The sequence below is a fragment of the Fulmarus glacialis genome, unplaced genomic scaffold (assembly GCF_000690835.1).
Source record: "Fulmarus glacialis isolate BGI_N327 unplaced genomic scaffold, ASM69083v1 C14284521, whole genome shotgun sequence".
NCBI lineage: Eukaryota > Metazoa > Chordata > Aves > Procellariiformes > Procellariidae > Fulmarus > Fulmarus glacialis.
Genome location: NW_009242968.1, coordinates 77 through 21,197, shown reverse-complemented (window position 1 = coordinate 21,197; position 21,121 = coordinate 77). Strand labels below are relative to the sequence as shown.

At 38.7% G+C, this 21,121-nt stretch overlaps 1 protein-coding gene across 1 annotated transcript; it reads right to left on the bottom strand.

The window, feature by feature from the left end:
* Nucleotides 1-2,539: 2,539 nt before the first annotated feature.
* On the bottom strand, nt 2,540-18,332 carry LOC104070086 (transforming acidic coiled-coil-containing protein 3-like). Its single transcript, XM_009586382.1, has 16 exons — nt 18,153-18,332; nt 17,868-18,013; nt 14,940-15,428; nt 14,337-14,897; nt 13,115-13,214; nt 12,469-12,661; nt 11,362-11,414; nt 10,348-10,481; nt 10,151-10,262; nt 9,293-9,445; nt 6,841-6,917; nt 6,719-6,762; nt 5,524-5,684; nt 4,346-4,452; nt 4,016-4,136; nt 2,540-2,716 (listed from the first exon to the last, which is right to left on the bottom strand). The coding sequence occupies exons 1-16, from the start codon at nt 18,330-18,332 to the stop codon at nt 2,651-2,653; spliced, it is 2,697 nt and encodes an 898-aa protein (XP_009584677.1). The 3' UTR covers nt 2,540-2,650.
* Between the last annotated feature and the right edge of the window lie 2,789 nt (nt 18,333-21,121).

Here is a 21,121-nt window from a genome sequence, read left to right as displayed (position 1 = left end):
CCACAGAAGGTGTGATTCTTGATAACATGGGTGATAATAGACCAAGTAAGAATTGTCAGGCACTGACACTACCACAGCACCGGTATCTGGTATGCTGGTCTCTACTGCACTTCTTCCTCTGTATCCACCTCGATCAGCAGCCTGGGGACAGTGATGTCTGTAAGGCCGCAACAGCAACAGAAGCAACAGTACAAATAGGTTTAAAGTCTCTCCTCCCTTCATCCAGTTACCTACTGGACCAGAGACATTCTACATACATAGTAGAAAGACAGAGGGAATAGTAGAAAGCCATTTTACCCTGAAGGAATAAAGGAAGGTAAGGAAGAGCCCAGTGCTCCCTTATGCAGCAGTTGCCTAAAGGCGCACACAGTGGCATACTACTACTTTGGTAGTTGTAGCACAAAAACTCCAGATAGCATTGTCACTATTTACATGCAGTCCGTTGGCATAGAATCACTTAGCAGCTCTTTATCGTTTCCAACAGAAATTTATCAGAACAATTTTCTTGTTAGCATTAAGTGCAACTAGAGAAGAGAGGGACAACCTCCACCTCTGGGCTGAAGAGACAGCCCAGTCTAGTACAGCCAATATTTCAAAGAGCAGCAGCTACATCTTGTGGAAAGATTTAGCATTGCAGGCTTATTCCTAATAATTTGAGTTTATAGCATTAATAATGCAAGTTCAGCCTTACATTAATCTAGCCAGGGATTCTGCTGAAATACTCTGCCCTTTTCTACCCCTCTTTTTGTGCAAGATGTACAAAGTGAACCTGCACAGCACACTGATCCACTGCAGAACAGCAGTTTCATCCAGTCAACACCCTTTCCCCTAGACCAGTTTGTCTGGCTCATCACACCGCTGAGATGATCCAACACCAGCGGGGAAAGAGCAGGCCTACCCTTTGTGGCTGCATGCTTAACCTTATCTAACCATAGGCTACATCAGCCTATAACCTCAGGATTCACTGAGGACTTTAACAGAAATCAGTTTCCATAATTAAACACACACGGGCAAGACAGTTCACAAATTAGACCAAGTACAAGATTTCTCATCTGTATGGTTAAGTCTATTACAAAGGCACATTCCAAGACACAGCCTTGAGTAATCCCTGCTATCTGAATTTGAGGCAGGGAGTAAACTGTTTTTGTACATTCTGTTTTATGACTAATTTTTTCTCTGCTACCATCTGGCACTTTCCTAAGCAGTAAGTTAAGGAAAACATAGAGCAGAGCAACTTCTGCAGGAGCTACTGACTTCATACTGACAGAGTCAGGTTAATACAGAAATCACAAAGAAAACATCACATACCACGAACCCAAAGTGTGTTAATTAACTGTAGACCTGCTCTGCTCTATAGAGTGTTCCTGCTACATACAGTTGCCAATAAACGTAACAATACTGATCCGTAGCTACCTAACCAAAAAGTAGACCCCAGATCTCCTAAGCACAGCTACTCACTTTTCCACCTGCCCTGGCAGACTACCTCTTACATGTAAGGGAAGGGCTCCAAGCACAGCTAAGAGGCACACCCAGCAGCAACAGCCCTTCTGAGAGGAAAATGCAGCTACTAGCCAGTCAAGTGAGGGAATGACCTCCCAGTAATATTAGAAATAAAAAGCTGTAGCTTGCAATGAGACAATCCTGTTAATGTCTGTTAGGTAATAACAGCTTATCTGAGATGTCTGCTACTGCCCTAATTAAAGCTGACTTAATCATAACCTGTGACCTGCAGCATACATCTCTCAAGGCTTTCCATTACAGGCAAATGGCAGGGAGCTCTTGACCAGTGAATGGAAAATCAATAGCATCAGACAAATGACATGAAAAAAAATCAGAGATAAGAGTAGCAAACAATCTGTCCTGCTATTCAGTACTTTGCTTAGCTTGTCTGCAAAGACAGAATCACTCCAGCTCCTCTTAAAAAAAAAAAACAAACCTGAAGTTCCAAATTTTTGTTTTGCATCACTAAATTAAAAAATCATCATCCCACCCCTTCCCCCATGTTTTGTTTGCAAATACAGTACAAGACAACCATATAAGATATTTTGCTTATTATTCACTTTCAAGATTAGTAGTTGGCTTGGTTTACTGCAAACATTTAGTAAGTCCTCTGAATGTTCACACCAATAAGCAAACGTCTCTTACAAAGAGGGACTAGAGGTGGCTGTTGACAGGATATGACATCTAGTCTGCCTAAACTTTCAGTTTTTACTTTATAGCATTTGTGACAGGTCAAGTTTTATTACAATCTTGTAACTCCAGGATGTTTTAATTTAAGTGAGACAGCAGGAAGCGCAAAATAGAGACATGGCCGATGCTGACCCTCACCAGCAAAGCCAGGTCATGAGTACAGAACCTTGGTGTTTTTACACAGGGAAAAGACGGAGGGTGGGACGATTAAAAGTTTTTCCTTCGAGTGACACATGAAAATGTTACGCAAGGCATTGTTACCTACCAGAAGCAGCAACTGAACTTAAATATTCATGAACTTGTCAGTTTATTTCCAACAAAAGATACAGCTAATAATATGCAAGACAAGTGCAAATCAAGAGTTTTATTTTTTCCCCACATACATAATTAAAAAGAAGCAAGTGAACATACAAGACAGGAAGTCAGGGAGACTAGACATATTTACAAGACAGTTAAGCTATCAAATTTTTTCCATCTTCAAGATCAAGTCATCACAGATTTTTGTTAGTTCATCATTTTCTTTAGTCTGTTGAAGACAGAAAAAAAGAAGTGAGTTTCAGGTATGCCTAAGCTATGTTACATCTATGTAGTGAGCTGAGTTGCAACAAGTCACATTTGCCAACACATGGAACAGAAAGTCCATTTACATGCTAGTGACTCATGCAAATTTACTCTGAAGGACAGTCTACTTTGTAGAAGGTCACATGGCAACCTTAAGAGCCTCAGGCAGCAAGCCAGAATCCACTGTACTGTCTCTACTACTTCTGCAGACTTTCCCATAATACGTGGAGACCAATTGATCCAGGGAAATAAGACTGTTCAGACTCAAAGCCTTTTTTATTAGAAATAGTGAAATTCAAGATAGTGACAGTTTAGATTTTAGTTGTCACAAAACAGACAACTCTGTAGGATGATGCTTTGATACTTTTACTGACATGTGGCAATAATTTCCAGTTTGTTTAATTCCTTATATGGTCAAACTGTTTTAATAAGAGTTCTTAACATAAAATGTTACTGTATTTATAACAGGAACAAAACTAGTTCTGTGTTCAATGGCTTGTCTCATCTCCCAAGTTACAGGCCTACTGTTTGCCCAGCTATGCAAACCTTAACCATAAGCCTGAAGACTAACACAAATATGGGACCTTTCCCTAACATGAATGTGTCAGCATTATCTATTTTTGAGTCTTCAATGCTGGCAAGGATACAATCATGATGCAGTAAAACTAATAGCATGCTTTTCCAGCAATATGACTTTTAACCCTCAAAAAGCTTTTTCCTTTGAAGGGTTCTAGCAAAGGAAACCAGTGTGCCTTTACAAAACATTCTAAGACTTTATCTATGCAATACGAAACACTGCAATCAAATACAAGGATTAATGGCCTGAACAAGATTGAAGGAGTTCAGTCAATACAAAAGAGTCTGTATTAGTACTAATAGATTACAAATCATATTTATGAACAAGCTGAACCAGACAGTTATTCAAGATTCATTCCCAGATTCTGCTCTGGGACATGTTTAAGTTTTAGATCACCATCTCCTTCAGTAGTTCAGATAACCTCCTGATACAGTAGCCTGGATTGATCGCTTCTGCTACCTACCTATGGGAACAAACCTTTTGCTCCAGAAAATCTAAACATACAGATGAGTCTTGACATAAGAGAGTTGTGCCTTAAGTTTCAATGCCTATTTCCCAAAGCCAGCCACCACAGCAGCCATCAAAATGAGCAGTTAGCCTAGCTATTTCTAGCAGTGATACAAGGCAGTTCTTGACGTAGTCTAAGGCAATAGCTTGGAGAGACTCACTCATGGCATTTTGACTAACCTTTTGTTCAAGGCTCCTCTCTAAAGACTGGATCCTCATTTGTTCTTTGCGGAGACTAGCTTGTAGTGCTGCAGTCTCCGATTTAGCTTTGCTTCGTACCTGCGCAATTTCCTCATTTGCTCTGAAATGGAAGCAAGATGGTGTTTTCATTCCCTTCAGACAGCACAGCAAAACTGTTCATAGAATCACACTAGATTCTTATACTTTGGATTAACCTCCAAACTAAAAATGTTTTAAGCCAAGCTTTGGCATTAATGAACCACATTTTACAGCAACTGTAAAAACTATACATTTCACTCCCAGTACTTGGCTTCTTGACATCGTACTTACTGATGCAGCTTTTCTTCAGCATGTGCCTTTAGTGCCTGATATCTCTGCTCCTCTTTTTTAATTCTAGCCAGGTATTCTTCAGCACATTTTTTCAGAGCTTCTTCATTCTGTCCCAAGAACAAGAAGCTTAGCTTACGTGCTAGTAGATGGAAGAGTCTCTCCATTTCACAAAGGGGCTATTTGACTACACTGAAGTGGTAGTATTTGCTCATCAGAATAACAGGAACAACTGTGAAGACCCACAGACCTACATAGGACTGAAGTTCCCCCTTTCAATTCTCTTAACTTTGCAAACTAACATTTATTCACCCATTTCCCTCTCAACATACTGTTTATTTAGTAGCAAACTTCACTAAAGGGGAAAGGTCATTGAAATTAAGGTCACTAATAATTTTTCCTTAGCACTCTGTGCTAAGGAAAGGGCTTCTGAATTTAGGGTGGAGAGACGGAACGGACACAAGATAAAGGAAGTCTGACAAGTTTCTGCTTTACTAACACTTAAGTCATAATGCAGACATTATGCCTGTTTCTCAAACCCAGACTACCATGAACCTTATAACAGACTAGTTCTAAGCTTGAGTAAATAGGGGACATAACTGAAGGAAAAAATCTGGAGGCACTTTTTTAAACTCCAGCTGAATCAATTTCTATGCCTTTCATGCAATAAGAAACCATAGCTTATGCTCCTCATTAGCTTCATTCCTCCAGTCTCTGAAAACACCACAGAATGAAGGCCTGACTTTACCAAGTTGGTTTTTTTTTTTTTAAGCTAAAGAACACCCAATAAAGTATTATCATTTTGACTTGTAATAGCAAATCCTCTTCAGCATCCATTCAACATGATGTAGGGGAAACCAACTGCCCTTACGCAGCAGTTGCTACATGAAAGTCTGTCTCTACGATCAACAGAAAAATGATATGCATGCAGCAAGAAACAGCTCATTCCTCTGTTTGAAGAAACTTTGGTTTCTAACAGAGAGATTATCATACCTTAAGCCAGCCACTAAATACAACAAAACAGTATTTTTAAAAATCTTTAAATAAACAACAACTTGGCACCTGGTTTTACAGGTAGTGCCTATACTAGCTAATTAATGGTTGCTCTAGAAATTCATCATTTCCTCTCCACTAAGTCTCATTTATCTTGGAAGGATATTATTTGCATTATAGCATCTTACTTTGCGGTAACCCTCTAGCACTTCTTTCTGTTTTTCAAATCGTTTGAAGAGTTCAGAGAAAGATTTCTCCATAGAGTTCAGATCTGAAATGACTTGTTGCTTCTCTTCCACCATCCTCTGCATTTCTTTCTTTGAAAATTCCTTCTGCTTCTGAGCATCCTCTAAAGAAAGTGAAGTTAACAGGGTTACACATGATAGTTATTGCATTAGCATAAAACTAGTTCCATAGTATGGACAGATAACCCCCACACCTTCAATTCTTCCTCTTAAGCAAAAAAGGATTTCATAATGTAGCCTCTCCTCTGAAACGACACCATATCTTTGCTTTTAAGGAAGCAGTCATATTCTCTTTATTTGCTACATACTACCTCACACCAACCCTAAGGCCATTAAAGACCAATTATAAGGTGCTTGCCCAAAGCATTGTTTCTCCTGCAATGTATTCAAAATACTACACCCAAATTTACCAAAACTGGAGCCTCAAATGTTGTGATAGAAACAAGGAATCCAAAAATATTTCGTTTCATTAAATATACACAATAGCTAGACGATCTGGAGGAGACTGGGATAACAAGCCAAACTAGCATAGCAAACTCTTTCAGGACAAGTTTTTGTTGGCACACCTGAGCTCTGTTTCCCATAGGCTTAAAGAAGCACAAAAGCTGACATAATATTCAGCCTCCTGAAGAACTAAATTTAAGCAAGGCACGGACTTGGCTATTCAGCTTTGAGCTAGGAGAATGTACCTATATGAGAGTTTCATTTAATGTCTTCCCAGCTTTGAAGCCACAAACTTGACTGAAGCAAAGGCCAGGTCTGTCCACCAAGAACTCCTATTGACATCTTATCACTTAAAATGGCATCAGATAATAAACAGTTAAATGCAAGATGCAGACAACTGGATCTGCCAGTTTTAATAAATCAACAGCTCACACTCCACTGGAGAATAAGAAAAAGTTAGATGTGTTCACACCTGATTCAGGAAGTCATCACTACTACCAAGTGATATCATGTCTGTATGAACATGCATAAAAGTGTTACTCTAACTACCTTGCCTGAAACCTTACACTCACCCTGGAAGCACTTGAAATATTAATGCCATCAGAAGTGAGAGAGTACTAACTTCAGTTAGTAACCTTAGGCTAAGCATGCCCCACCCCTCCCAAGCCATTCCAAGCGTAAATATGGAACTTACCCATCATTTGTGTTATTGTACCTTCAAACTCAGCAACTATTTTTCTAAAAAAGACAAAACCCTAAGTTAGAAAAAGCAGCTGAAGTAAATAAGTAGATACAAAAATCAAGACAGATTCGTACCCCATTTCCTTGTACTCCATGTGAAGCTTATCATACTTATTTTTCCATTCCTGTGTCTCCAACTGTTTCTCTTGAACCTTTGAGGGGAAAAAGGAAACCTTTATTGCTTGCACAGGGAGAAATACAAGATTTGATACTCAGAACAGTCTAAAGGGCAGGTTAGGTATACTTATAACTTGATATGGAGAAAAATAAGTTCTAGCTGCTTAACAGATTCAATATCAAGTATTTCAATACAAAGTTGAGTCAAATAAGATGTAGATTGATATACAGATTTTGTATACATGATTCCCACTCAATGTTACCAATATCTCTCAAATGGCAAGATCAGAGCCAACTCAAGCAACCTCTTGGCTACTCTCATTCATCATATATGTAGTTCATTGTTCTTTGGCCAGTAATGTTCTCTCAAGAAGTAATATTCTCTCAAGGAACATGTATTTCCCTTTTATTTACAGAGCAGACAAGATAAGCCACACAAATCTGCCAATCTTAAACAGTAAAGAGCAAATACCAGAAGGCTATTCTAGTCAAGATCAAATCATTGTTGGGAGTCATTTGTATTCAACACTCAATCCTCCCCTTACCATGTTTCCAAATGTAAAGACACCTCAGTTCATTTAAGAATAACCATACCTATTTCACATCAGCTGAAATAAAGCAGACCTCACAGTAACAGGATTAAGCAGTATAAGCACTCTTTGCTAAATGCTTTGTGCAAACTCCATGAACTTAATTTTGTCTTGGGGTTTCTATTAAGAACTGTAACACTGATAGCTGACTGTAGTGTGGGAGGCCTTCAATGACAACAGAGGCCCAAAACACATAAAACAACCTGGAATTTTAAACAAGAGAAGGTGAGAACACATGATTACTGCTGATTTCCCCTCAAAGTTGCATGATATACTATAGTACACTGATTTTTCGGTATTTTAGAGTAAACTCATTTTAAATGTCTTGTATTATTTCAGACGACAAGAAGTGGGGCACATGTGAAGGAATGTACCAAAATATAAGAGAAGGAATTAACAATAGTTAGGCTAGAAACAAATGCTACAAAAGCAAAAATGTGTGAAGATGGAAGCTGGTTAGAAACTTTTATTTGCAAACCCAGCAGAAACGGTTCAGTAGACCCAAAAAAGCATGCTTTCATGAAGTGCTGTATTTGCCCAGAAGGAAAACAGTTCTTTTCTCCTCTCCTCTCCTTCCACTCTTGAGTTGTTTCACCAAAAACGTAATCTTAAAACTTAGTCTGTCTTCCTTTCAAGTTAATATAGTAATTCCAAGCATTATTTGTTTGTGACACACAGCTGGAGTCATCCAGTCACACCTGTCTTGCTACAACTATTTTGCATGTTTAAAATAGTTCTTTGAAATGAGAGATTAGAGCACGCATTTTAAGGTATTACAAGCTTTAACCCCTGTTATTATATGAATTCTTCATTTTAGATCAATGCACTAGGAGCTGTCCCTGTCAAAGCTGCACTTGTTTTCCTGTACTAGACAATATGCTGAGTAAAAGTGTCCTCCTAAATGACAGAAAGCAAAAGTTACTCCTAGAAATTCTAGTATCTTTGTACTCCGAAGAGAAAGAATAACTTAAGCAGCAAATAATCACAGGTCATCTTCGTTTGGTGTCCTTACTGTCACTGCCTGCAGTATAGCTAGTCAGGCATTTGGAATCCTCCATTTTCTTCTGAAGCTAATTTTGAAGTGACACAATTAGCTTTAAGGACATTTATGCTTAAGTACTCCTCTTATATTATTTAGTATTTGTAAGGTTACATAACCCAGAAGCCGTAATGAATCAAGTACTCAGATTTTTGAAGTGAGTGGATACATAACTCTTCTTGCATCAGTAAGATGGGGGTTCGAAAGCAATTTCTGTAGCGATATAGTTACAGAACATACTCAAAATCCCACCAACTACTACTTCCCTCCTCCATTAATGTTTTTCTCCTCCAGAGTGAGCTCCAGATCTCACTTTTATTTTATTAGCTGAATATATTGTTGTGCCTCCCCATCCCACAAACACAAATTGATCACTGCACTGAATTGACAGTTTTATGTTGTTTTAAGGAAATAATTATCTCAGAAGAAGCCGCTCCGTCCCATTGGGAAGAACAGATATTGCCTGCCTTTATATAAAGAGTATTCAGATCACTGATATTAAGCCAAACCATTCCATCTGATAACAGATGCTTTTTAATACTGATCAGTTCTAAGGCAGAACCTGACTAATAGTGAAGTTCACCGTATTTCCTTAGATATTAGCTCTGAAGAGTTCTATACCTACTGCTCCTATCAAGTGTACAGCAAGCTTTTCAGAATGAGATGCTTATGTCAAGTACGATGGAAAGAATTATCAACTATAGAGATTTATACGAGATAATCTAAACAAAAGGGACTTCCCAAGGCTATGCAAAGTTCTGCTTTGGAAGGGTCACCATACCTCTCTCTTAACCAGTTGAACAGCTGCATCCATGTCTTTTTGGCTGTATTTTAGCACATCTATAATAGCATCCACTGCAGTGTTTGTGGAAGCAGCAAAAGGGAGTGGAGGAACATCATTAGTCAGGGAGTCTGGAATTAGGGGACCTGTGTCCTATGAGGAGAAAAAAGTAGAGTTTCAACAGACTATTTTCATGCCATTGATTAACTGTATGCAGATTATTCGATGCCAAGTCAACATATTTTACTTAAACACCAAAAACACCTCCATAACTTAGTTACTGTAACTTACTTACTTTGTATATATGTTTTAAAACTATGTAGTTATCTTTAAGGTGTAACAGAAACTGCTATCCACCAATTATAGCTATCAGAAACAAAGCAAATGACATCACGCTGTTCCCCACCAGTAAAAAAGGCACCATTTCAGGATGAACATAAAAGGCTGTTCAAACTACAAACTTTAGACTATAGAGCATCAAATTTAATCAAAGAATTGCTTTTCATCCCAGCAGTGCAATTAAAATACAAGCTTGTCTTATTTTTGTGGCTTCAGTTGCATGAAAAAGATTGCTTGATTAAAGCATTCTTAAAAACAGCTCAAATTCTCCTAGACCATGTACAGTGCCACCAGTTTCCACAAAAAAGATTTAATACTTAAAAAAAAATGAAAAGTTCATCAAAAAGTTCAACTTTGATATAAGTTAGTATGCAACCTGGCTTTTAAGATAACAGTTTAAATAAGCACTAAGTATTCTGCGATCCTTAGAATATCTGCATAAGTCTTAACTCCAGAACCTAGCCCATCCCTTTCCCAAAATATCAACATGAAACCTGATAGCATTCCGGACACCCTTACAGAAGTTGTAAATGTTCCCAGAAGATCTAGTCCTTTTGGTTTTTCTTCATTTTGAAGACTCACTGCAGGCTTTTCAGCTTCTTCAAGCAATTTACTTACATCAGCAACAGGACTAAAAATGAACAAACATACACCATTATATTCAAGCGCTGCCTTTCTTTGTAAAGCTATGTACTACAGACTAAGTCAATACCTACCCACGCTGAAGTGGAGCTGTCATGATATTCACATTTGTTTCAATAGTACCAGAAATTGGTTTTCTCGGACTGTCTCTCAATAGAGGGTCAAACTTCAAATACAGCGACTGTTTCCTCAAGGCAGACTCTTTGAACTGAGAGGAAAGAGGCATAAACTGGCAGATATGCTGCTTCGTAGCATAACACACACATCCCACACACGCACAGAAATAATCCTCTGGGGAGAGGGTGAGCCTATTCTTCAGTGGCCAGAACATTGTTCTCAGGAGAAAAATTACGTAAGAGAACTTGGTGCCCATACGCTTAAGTCCTTATGTAATATCAAGTGATCTCAGTCTGCTCAGACAGCACCAAAAGGGCAAACATTTATGAACTAGTCAAAACCAGCAGAAGACACTGAAAGGGAAGAAGATAGTATTGTAAGCTGAATGAGCAGTGTATGTCATTCTCCGTCTTTGCTCATACAACAATAAGGACAAACACAGCATGATCAAAAAACAATTTCAATTCAGTGTATTCACTGTGTATTCAGAGCCACTCCTACTCTGGACCCAAGTAGGAGAAAGAACAACTAAGCTGAACTGATTAAAACACAACATGCCCAATTTAGAGACAGATTTCCTGAAACTGCCCATAAAACAAACGAGCTTAGAAAAAAAAATTCAAAACAATGACCCTGCACTTTCAAAGCATTATGTTCTTGCAGTTTTGGCAACCAGAGAGGTGAAACATCATTCATCTCAGTTTCACCGTTATTAAAGAAAAAAAGCACCTTTGCAAACGGAAAGCAAGAGACCTCTGATCCTTACCAGAATTGCTTATAACTACATTTCCTTCCACCACCACCCCCTGCCCAGCCTTGTCAACATATTCCTTTGGAATAGAACCTATATTTCTGTGAGCAAGTTCAAAATTAAGTTGTTTCATGAAAACTTTTAAGGCCTGACAGTTTCATTTTCCTTTCCTCTCCCCTCTGCCAGGGAGGCAAACAAAACATTTCAATGTCATACTTACTGATGAAGTCCCAAACTGTTCCAGATAGTCTATTTCTATGCCCATTCCTAGAACTGGAAAAGAAAGAAATGATACAATGAAGATGCAATATTGTCACATTGTCTTACAGTGAAGCACCCACAGACAGAAACAAATAGCTGTGTATAAAGCAAATAAATCCCTGTTCCCATCTCATGAGCTCTAGTTTCTCATTTGCTAAAAATATTGTATTTCTATCTGGACTTGAAAAAATAAAATACAAAAATCAGACAAAGATTTCTAAGCTAAGCAAACTTACAGCTTCCATTTGTCCCCAAATACCTGTAAGAATACGTAGAAATTAACACAGTTGAAGAACTTCTGTTGTTCTATGGTTAAAGTGGCAAGCACGCTCAGATATTCTACTCTTTTATATGATGCCCCATAAAGAATAAGATTGGCAATCTCACCATTGAAATTAGCACACAGCTCAGATTTGAACAATGAAGTTATAGCCATTTCTCAGTATACTGATTCCACTCAAGTTTTAAGATAAGTGACAGACTGCACTGCAGTCAAATCATTTGCTCATCCTTCCACACAATGCTCCTATAAGGAATAACCCTTCCAGGTGGTTAAGTCACAGCTATGTAGTAAGCTTTCAAGGCAGGCATGCAAGTGCAGAAAGACCATCCACGCTGCATTATGAAAACAGTACTCAAGTAGTGCTAAGGCCTGCAGTAATCTACAAGACTCACAAATAAAGGCACTTGCAGAGCTCTAGTGCTCTCCATTTAGAAAGTCCTTAATACCAGAAGTGATTTTAAGGGAGCATTTTTTCAGCACAGAAAGCTGCCACTGAAACTCTAAAAAGATTGTTTCTGTACCAGCCTAAACTTCATCCTTCCAGGCAGCTGGATGCTAATAGCCAGCTTTTTGAATTTAGCTTAATCGAGAGAAAGTTAGAAATACACTTCGGTACATTTCCCACCCCTGCTAGTCATTATAGGTTTTACAGTCCTTTCAGAACAGCAAAATAAGAGACAAAAACTAGAATTAGAATCAATGCCAAAACTGAAGTAGAGAAATACATACACAGAGGTTACTGTAACGATATCTTTTCAGTCTGTTCTGAAGAAATGCCCTTACCTTCTGATGATGGTCTGAAGAGCTCTTCAGGTTCAGTGTTAGCTGTCTGCTCATCTGCTGTTATTTCAGTTCTGTGGGAATTAGGTTTAATTTCTTCTCCAGGCATTGACTTTTTTCCACTGTCAGCAGAAACCAAATTATCTTGAGAGGGGACATTAGCTGGAGACATTTTTGATGGGCTCATTTGCTTCTCCTGATGAGAAAAACACAATCCTTTTTACTGCTAAAATAATGATTTAAATGCAATGAAAGTCACAATAATGATCAAATTGGTTTGTCATAAACTAGCTGGGCAGCTAGTATAATAAACCAAGAGTTCATAGGCATAGAAACTAAACTACCAACACTGAGTACAGCTCATATTATACAGGAGTCACTTTTTTTGAATCCACACCCTTATGTTTGTCCTTATATGTGACTGCTGATCAAAAAAGATACTAAATACCAAGGTACCAATTTGGCTGCCTCTGATGTTACCTTCAAAAGACAAGTCTGCACAGTTGATATTCATTCTAGAGCTGCTGAAGATGCATAAAACCACTAATTCTTAGACAAAATATCAAACATGGGTTTGACAAGGTTAAGTCAAAGAACTCTGTTTCATGGAACAACTTGGTAAGAACTGGCTATCTTTCCTATACCTTACCATGGCTATCTCTCCTGGAAGTTCAGCTTCTGCTTGAACTCCTGGCTTATCTTCTTGAGTTCTTGGCTTGTCTTCTACCACACTCTGTTTGCCGATTTCCCTAAAGAAAAAAAACCCACAAAATTCAAGTCACACAGACAGTTCTAAATTCTATATTACCAGATATACTGAAGCACTGAAGAAAGTAAGCTTCTTTGAGAGTTTCTACTGCCACAGTACAGGAAGCTTTACAGAGGGTGGGGATGTAAATTCACTGTCTTGCCTGGTGACAACTTAAATGACAGAAAGCTCTCCCTCCATCAGAAGCAATGTTATCTGGGAAGCAGAAAGTCACAGCAGTATCACTTACTCCTATTCACTTAACACTGTTCTCTTATTTCCATTTGTTAAGCTCATTATTATTTTTTTAATTAAAGATAGGCTTTTTGTTTAATTAAGAACAGAATTACAAGCAGCCTGCTACTCTTTCCAAAGTAATGCAGTGATTATTGGTGCAAAGCACAGAACTTCATTAGAGAAGTCCAATACTTCAGCTACTGCTGACAGCACAAACTTGAACAGTAGCTGATCATGTTACACAGGGAGCAAGAGAGCAAACATTTCTGTCAGATGAACATCTTGCATCAGTCTAGTTCTGGTAAGCACCATATAGTAATGCTGACATTTTAATAGTTAGACTTTCTAGGAAAGGCAACACAACATCTCCCATTCTCAAAAAGTTTTATGTGGTGCCAAAAAAATGCAACTTAGTGACAGGCGTTTTTGTTGGAGATAGCATTCAGATACCAAGCACATGCAAGGAAAAAACAGCACCTCAGAGTTCAGCCAGGACACTAAGCCTAGTCCCTTCACATGCTGCATGATGTGCAACACTGCTGCCTACTTATTTGTTTTTTCAAAGACAGCAGCAGTCAGCTGATTCTCCACATTTTACTCTTGACCAGAGTACTAATGCTCTTCCCATATAAGCCAGTTCCCTCCTATTCCTCCAGATTCAAGAACACCTTTTGCCCAGAGCTAGCCATCTCAAGATGGTTTCCCCAATGAGATCTTTGCTGTTGCAACGTATTGTGTTAAAGGTTACAATGTGCAACAGACTTAGCCAACCTCGGAGGGAGGAAGTCAAGGAGGTAAGAATCAACTAGAGTTAGAGATACCATCTAACTACCTTCTCCCCACATGAGTTCAAGGTGCTTTTACATTCAGCTACAGGTTTACTTACGGACTTTTGGGTTCTCTTTTCTCAAGAGTTTCACAGGTACTTGGTCTGTTATCCTGCTCCGTTGGAAGAGGCTCCCTTCTTGATGACATACTATCCTGGTCCTCTTGCAGGTGAACTTTCTGAGGGCTAGGTTTAGAACTGGGTGAGCTGGAAATTTTAGAGCCTCCTCCAAATGGATTAAAGTTTGGATCATCAAGTTTGCCCCAGTCAAACTCATAAGATGCTTTGGGAACAGGGATTTCATCTTCCACATTAATTTTATTTTGCACTTCAGTATTCTCTGTTTTTGTTTTGGTAATAGGAGTTTTTTTGGAAGGTGGCTTAATTCCAGGTCTTTTACCCAGTTTCTTAGGAGGTGGCTTTCTAGCAGTGGTATTATCAAAGTCAAATTCCAGTTTTACTGGTCCAGCCTTGGTGACACCAGGTTTTTCTGCATGTTCCCCTTTGGAGATAGCCAGCTCTTCTGCAGGCTTTGACTCTTCTGCAGAGGCTTTTTCTGCTCCTGAAACATTCTGAAGCTTTGATTCCCCAGATTTAGAAGAATTAGTTACATCAGAACTACTAGGACCTAAGTTGCCAGATAACTGTACAGGAGGTGTAGGCGCTTCTCCTAATCCCAGTGAATTATCAGTTTGGTTCACATCTGTGGAAGCAGACTTCACATCCTGCACAGAGTCACTGATTGCTTGCTTAAGGGACAGCTTGGATTTGCTAGACTCCGGCTCTCTCAATACAGACTCTTTTCCAGATAAAGGAGTCTTCTCCTCTTCACTTGAGCGTTCTGTACTTGCTGTGGTTGAAGCAAAAGAAGCTGTATCATCCAGAAGAGAATCATTACTTTTTTCAGAAGTTCTCTCAGGGCTGCTAGATGCTCTTACAGGAGACTTTTGCAGATTTCCAGGAGAATACTGCAACTGCACTGAACTTTGAAAGGGATTGATGTCATTTAAGTTATCAAAATCAAGATTGTAGGAACCTCGACTCTTCACTGGCATCTCATCATCCGGGTAAGGAGCCGCACTGACCTTCTCGGGCATTTGTGTATTTATCACTGTATTACCTGCTTCAGCTTCAATCTTTTGTTGACATATGCTGCATTTAAAAGAAAAAAACCAAACAGTCAGATCACACATGCTATAGCTATTTTTTTAGACATCATTTGAAGTCGTCTTTAGAAAGACATTTGCACAAGTAGCTTTGTATGGTCAGAGTAATCTGATTTTTTCTGACATAAGGCAGCTGACAGCAAAAGAATATCATAACAACAAGAATTCAGTTGACACCTAAACAGTCAGAAGTTATGAGCTCTGGTACACATGAACTATGGGGAGATCAATCCTTGAAACTAGTCAGTATTCTTAAGCTATCTGTTCTACATAGCTATGTTACCTTATGCCAGTCATCACTGCAGACTGCTCTACTCTCTACAGCATATGGACATTTCCATTTCACTAGACAGTGAAATATACATTGCTTAGGAGAAGATATTAACAGTAAGCAGCAAAAACAGAGGCACAACTTCATATAGATCCATTGAGTCATGATAGACTCACAAGCCAAGGACTAAACTGAGTCATGATTCAGGTTCTCCCATTCTAGTCATTACTTTGTCTGGTCATTCTGGCAGATATTTTTCCCCTGAAAGCATGCATCAGCATTTCACCTATGAGGGCCTACGTACCAAAATAGAACCTGGACTTCAGGCACTAAACTCTGTACAACAGCAGACCTGAAGAGCAAAGTGGTATACAAGAAAATACTTCTCCAGTAAGAGAAAGATAAGATTCTCTAGCAGAAGAAACAGGTTAAAGAAGGAGTTTGTGTACTCACTACTGCTGGCTATTCTACAAGTTATTCCTTGTCACTTTATTTCTCCAAACTCTACTGAACTTTTGAGACTTAGCCTCAGACTACAGAGAGTTAAGCCATTACTTCCTGAAACAGGATTTCCTCCCATTGTTTTGTCCTTTCGTAAAGTTATTATTTCTGTGTGCCATCCATATCTGCTGTAGAACAGAACACGATTAAAAGCCACGCACTAAAAACACCACTTTGATAAACCCGAGAGCAAAGGCAGGAGATAAGAGTTCAGGAAGTCCTTCTCACCCGGTTTGAGTGCCTCTTCCCTGCAATAGTTCAGCCCCAGGCTTGTTCAACCACTCAGGCCCCTCCCATTCTCCTTCAGCGTTTAACCTAATAAATGCCAGTCGGGAGCGAGACACCTGCTTGAAACTTGAATTACTTCAGACTGGTGCAAAGCGACACCCTTCAGCAACACCCAGTCCTTCAGCTTATTTGCTACAAACAAATCCTTATATTTTAAGAGCAGAAAGGACATGTACAGTAAAAGCTATGCCTTGACAGATAATTATGCCCTAACTAAAACCAATTCAGTGCTAGCCCTTTTTAACTCACTTGAACCTTATATGTACCAAATCTTCATTTATTCGTGTCAGCAGTAAGTTTGGGCCATAAATGCAATTAAGTCATTTAATTGTGGTGGCTAGCTCAGAAGTACTTTTCTAAACTAGAGCATACATGCAAGTTAACAGTTAAAGCAAATCTATACATTTAAAGAACATTTAAGTGTTCCTATCTATCTCCTTTCTCCCCTTCCCAAAAACAATAGGGGTCCAATGAAAGTACTGGATAGTTAAAAACAAGCAAAAGGATGTATTTCCTTGCAGAAGACAAAGCTAAGATCTGAGACTTCTTGCCACTGGAAATTAGAGATGTCAAATGTTTACACAAGTTTTAAAAGGGTCTAAGAAAAAAAATCAGTAACAAAAATGTGCACTGAGGCCTATTAAATAATATTGTATTATTATACCATTATAACAATATTTCTAGTAAAGGAGATTTGCAAAACCCCAAATTGGAACACTGCAGACTTTATGCTCGTCTCTAGACAGCTACCGCAAGCCACTCTGAGACCCAGGCTGCTAGACTATAAAGGTGCACAAACTTGTTCATACTTGGGATTGATGTTATATTCACTCTGTGTTGCTAGATTTTCTTTAATCTTAATGCTCATTGACTCAAGGTGTCAATTCAAGCTAATCCTTCAGAAGATGTATCTTAAGGAGAAAAATCTAAAGAGATAAAACCATACTTAACACACAAGAGAAGAAATTTTAAGGCTTAGGTTTTATGGATTAGCTTCAGAATAGTTTTAGTCTCACATGAAAACCTTACTGTAGGAAACAGTATTCTCTGCCTAATTGTCTCTTTTCTCTTAAACTATTTATCTATATCATAAGTCATGTCTATGAAATCAGTTACTGGGGAGTTAGAAATAGAGTTTGGTATTCAATATTACAACCAAGACAATTGTCACTACTTTTAAGAAAATTTTATCTTGAAAAAGAGCTCATGCATCAAGGTCAGCATTAATTTTGGTCCTTTTATGCAGTTTACATCTTCTTATAAAATACAAAATTACACTTTAACTATACAGGTTTAGAATGGGGAAAAATTAACTTGAGTATATCCCACGTTGCTAATACTACTAGCAGTGAATACATTACTTACTCAACATTGACGGGTGCAGATAAAAGATCATCTGCCAAGGCTTCACTGCAATCATCAAGTGTGAAAGTAGTCTCAAGTTTGTCCATCATAGTAGGACTTAAGATTTTTCGAGTCTGAGGATCTCTTAGAGGAGTTTGAAAGGTTACCTTTAAGAACGGGGCAGGGGGGAAGAAAAGGGAAGAACATGAACACCGCAGTATTTTCAAGCTCCGAACAGCATATGCATTCAGTAGCAGAGATCATAGAAGGCGAAAGAATACAATCAATACAATAGCAGAAGTTTACCTTCATAGCTTTTGCCACACTTTTTGGTGGCAAGTTTTCTTTCTGGGACAGGCGTAGAATGGAAGGTCTCCCTGTAGGTTCCGGTGGTGCGAAGAAAAAGCCACAGTCTTCTGCTGTTAGATCATCATTGGCGTTTCCTCCGTTTTCTCCATTTTCTGCATTTAAAATCTGCAGACTCATTCTAGAACATCAACACATACAACATCGCAGCATGAATGAGAGGGTGTGGTCAGCCAGATGCACTTTCAGATAATCAAAGAAGTTGGAAGCCTGGCACTGGCTAGCGAAGATTAACAGCTTCAAAAGAAGTTTTAAAGTATTGAAAATCTTCACATGAAAAGTTAGATCTCAGAAGACTCTGAAAGCATCTAAATGCAGCACTGCACAGCCCCTCTGCTTTTGTTAGGGGTCTAGGAAGTTAATTGTTGGTATTATGCTTTCCACAGTTAACATTATAACCTTACTAATTAATCCGCCCATCCTTTACAGGGAGCTCCGTCATCTGAAAGTTTCTTCATTCCCAACCCCTTAAAGCCAGTAGGGACGTAAGGCCGTGTCTCTTGTAATAGGGCATCTAGCTAAACAAAATTACAGCTTTTGCAAGGGGCTGATGACAATCATTTCTGTTTCATTCACATGGTCTCATTACTACATTGTACATCAAACAGCAAAAACAAATTTGGTTAGTTAGGGTGTGTTTAGGATCAGAGTCCTGAATAAAATTATTTAGCTTTTTCCTGCACTGTCTGAGCACGTGCTGCTTTTTTAAGACACGTAGTACTTAAGAATCCTTTGCAGCATAGACATTATTGGTATGCAAATCTGAAAAAATTGTAATTAAAAAGATATTTCTTAAATATTGTTCTTACATTGGACATGCGCAAGCTTTAGTAGACCATATAGGCTGATCTAATTTTACTAGTATTTCAAGTGTGAAGGACTTGAAGCTTGCATCACATCTAAGATTAAGGATGAAAATAAGTTAGAAATGGAGAAAGAACACATTTCAAGCATCCCAGGCAAGCCAACACATTATAGGTACTTGAACTCTGTCTATCTTTTATTCCCATTGGAGCCTCCGCTGTTCTTAAAGGTTTAAGATTAATACTCAGTGATGCTACTACTGTTTCTTTAAAACAGAAACAGACAAAAACCAAAAAAGGACCAGAGCACAGAAGGCATGTTAAGCAAGATCTAGTCCATCAAGGATAACTAACTGCGCTTCTCAGGAGTTATCTGTCAAACTGCTAACAAAGTGATTTCTTTCATAAGAACTGATGTGTTATCTTGTACCACCTATGCAAGATAAACAGTATCATCAAGTGAAGGAGATGTTGGCTTTCTGCAACGGATAACCTTTCCAAAGGATCTCAAATGCTTGATTTAACCAAACAGCTAATCCTTAGCTTATTTCTCCATCCTCCATCATGCAGTCAAGATTAATCCAGAAAATCAGCGGAGGAAGACTCCAAATTGTCTTCATTGTCAGAAAGAGGTAACAAGAACCCTCCCACTGAAAATTTTAAGTCATGTTTTCAATCTCATTGCCCTTATGTATTCAAATTTCTGTATTTAAGTCTCTGCACACATTTCATGCTCTCCACTGAACTCAGCTGCTTTGTCTGCAAGCCCAACTACAGCACTTTTAATCAGCAATGGAATGCAAACAATGGCTACAGAAGCACTGGCAAGCAAAGCACGCCTGTATTAGTTATTTCTTCATTCCTTCTTTATTCTTCATCATATTCATACTTTAGCACAAGTTATTTTATACATGAAGCATTTTTATATTAACAACTTGTAGAACTTGAAGTGAACGTTGCTTTCCTTCATTCCAAACTCAAATTGAGACAACAGATCAAGTGGATCTTTACAGACCATAGTCATTTACTGTAATTACTTTAGAAACAAAGCCTAGGACATAAAAAAGTTGGCAACACCTTTAAAACAAGCTCCATAAGCAGGGGAGGTTTGTTTGGAGACTTCCTCCAAAGGAAGTTTGTCATGGAGCTAGTTGTGCACCATTGCTAAACCAGATTCAAATCATTAAAATACCCGATAAATTGACACCATATACATACACCACATTTGCCCAGCATTTTAGATATTAAATGTAAAAATCAAACTCCTGCCTAGGATTAAACCATTAAAAGTAATTCAGCATTTATTTAAAATATTTGCAACCAAGAGCTGGTCTAAATTCTATTTCACAAGTTCATTAGCTCGTAGCTGTGATAAAGTGAAGGGGAGGCTTTATTAAAGACATCTTTTTGTTTAAAGTGGTCAGTGTCCAATGCATGCAAACAAGTATTGTGAAGGGCAGCAAGTTTTCCCACTATGGCCGATCGAAGTTCACAAAAACTAAACTGCTCTACGTTTTAGAAGAGTATTTATCCAGGCACAGGCAGCAGTCTGTCATTCTGTATATGAGAATGAACATAAATTCAATGACATCAGATAATTAAACCTCAGGTACCTATCATTTGTAAATTGAGGGCTTCATGGCAACTACCTGTTGTTTAATGATCAATGGAGCACAACATCCAAAACACCAATGTGATCTCAAATGCGTAAAAAAGCCACTGAACAAGCAGGGCAAAGATGGAATTTTTCTACTCAATTATCCTTCTGAACTCCTCCAGCAGCTAAGATGCAGAGCACTTACTCATAGAGTAACTTAGTACGTGCTGTGAATATTTCCATATAAACTGACACAGAGCTGACAGCTATATATGTTTTTAGTGCAAACATCTCAATTCAGAACAAATAAACACTCTTCTGGTTAACCGACCCCATCATCACGACCTTCCGCTGACTACAGAAGACTCCCGACTCTCAAGAGACCATTTGAGGAAGGGCAATTCGCAGCAGTTTTAGCCAAAAAAACAAGCTGGGGAGGCAGCAGATGCGGAGCCCCGGCCCAGCCGGCCTCGTTTACCCCCGGAGCCGGCACTCGGGCCCGCAGCTCC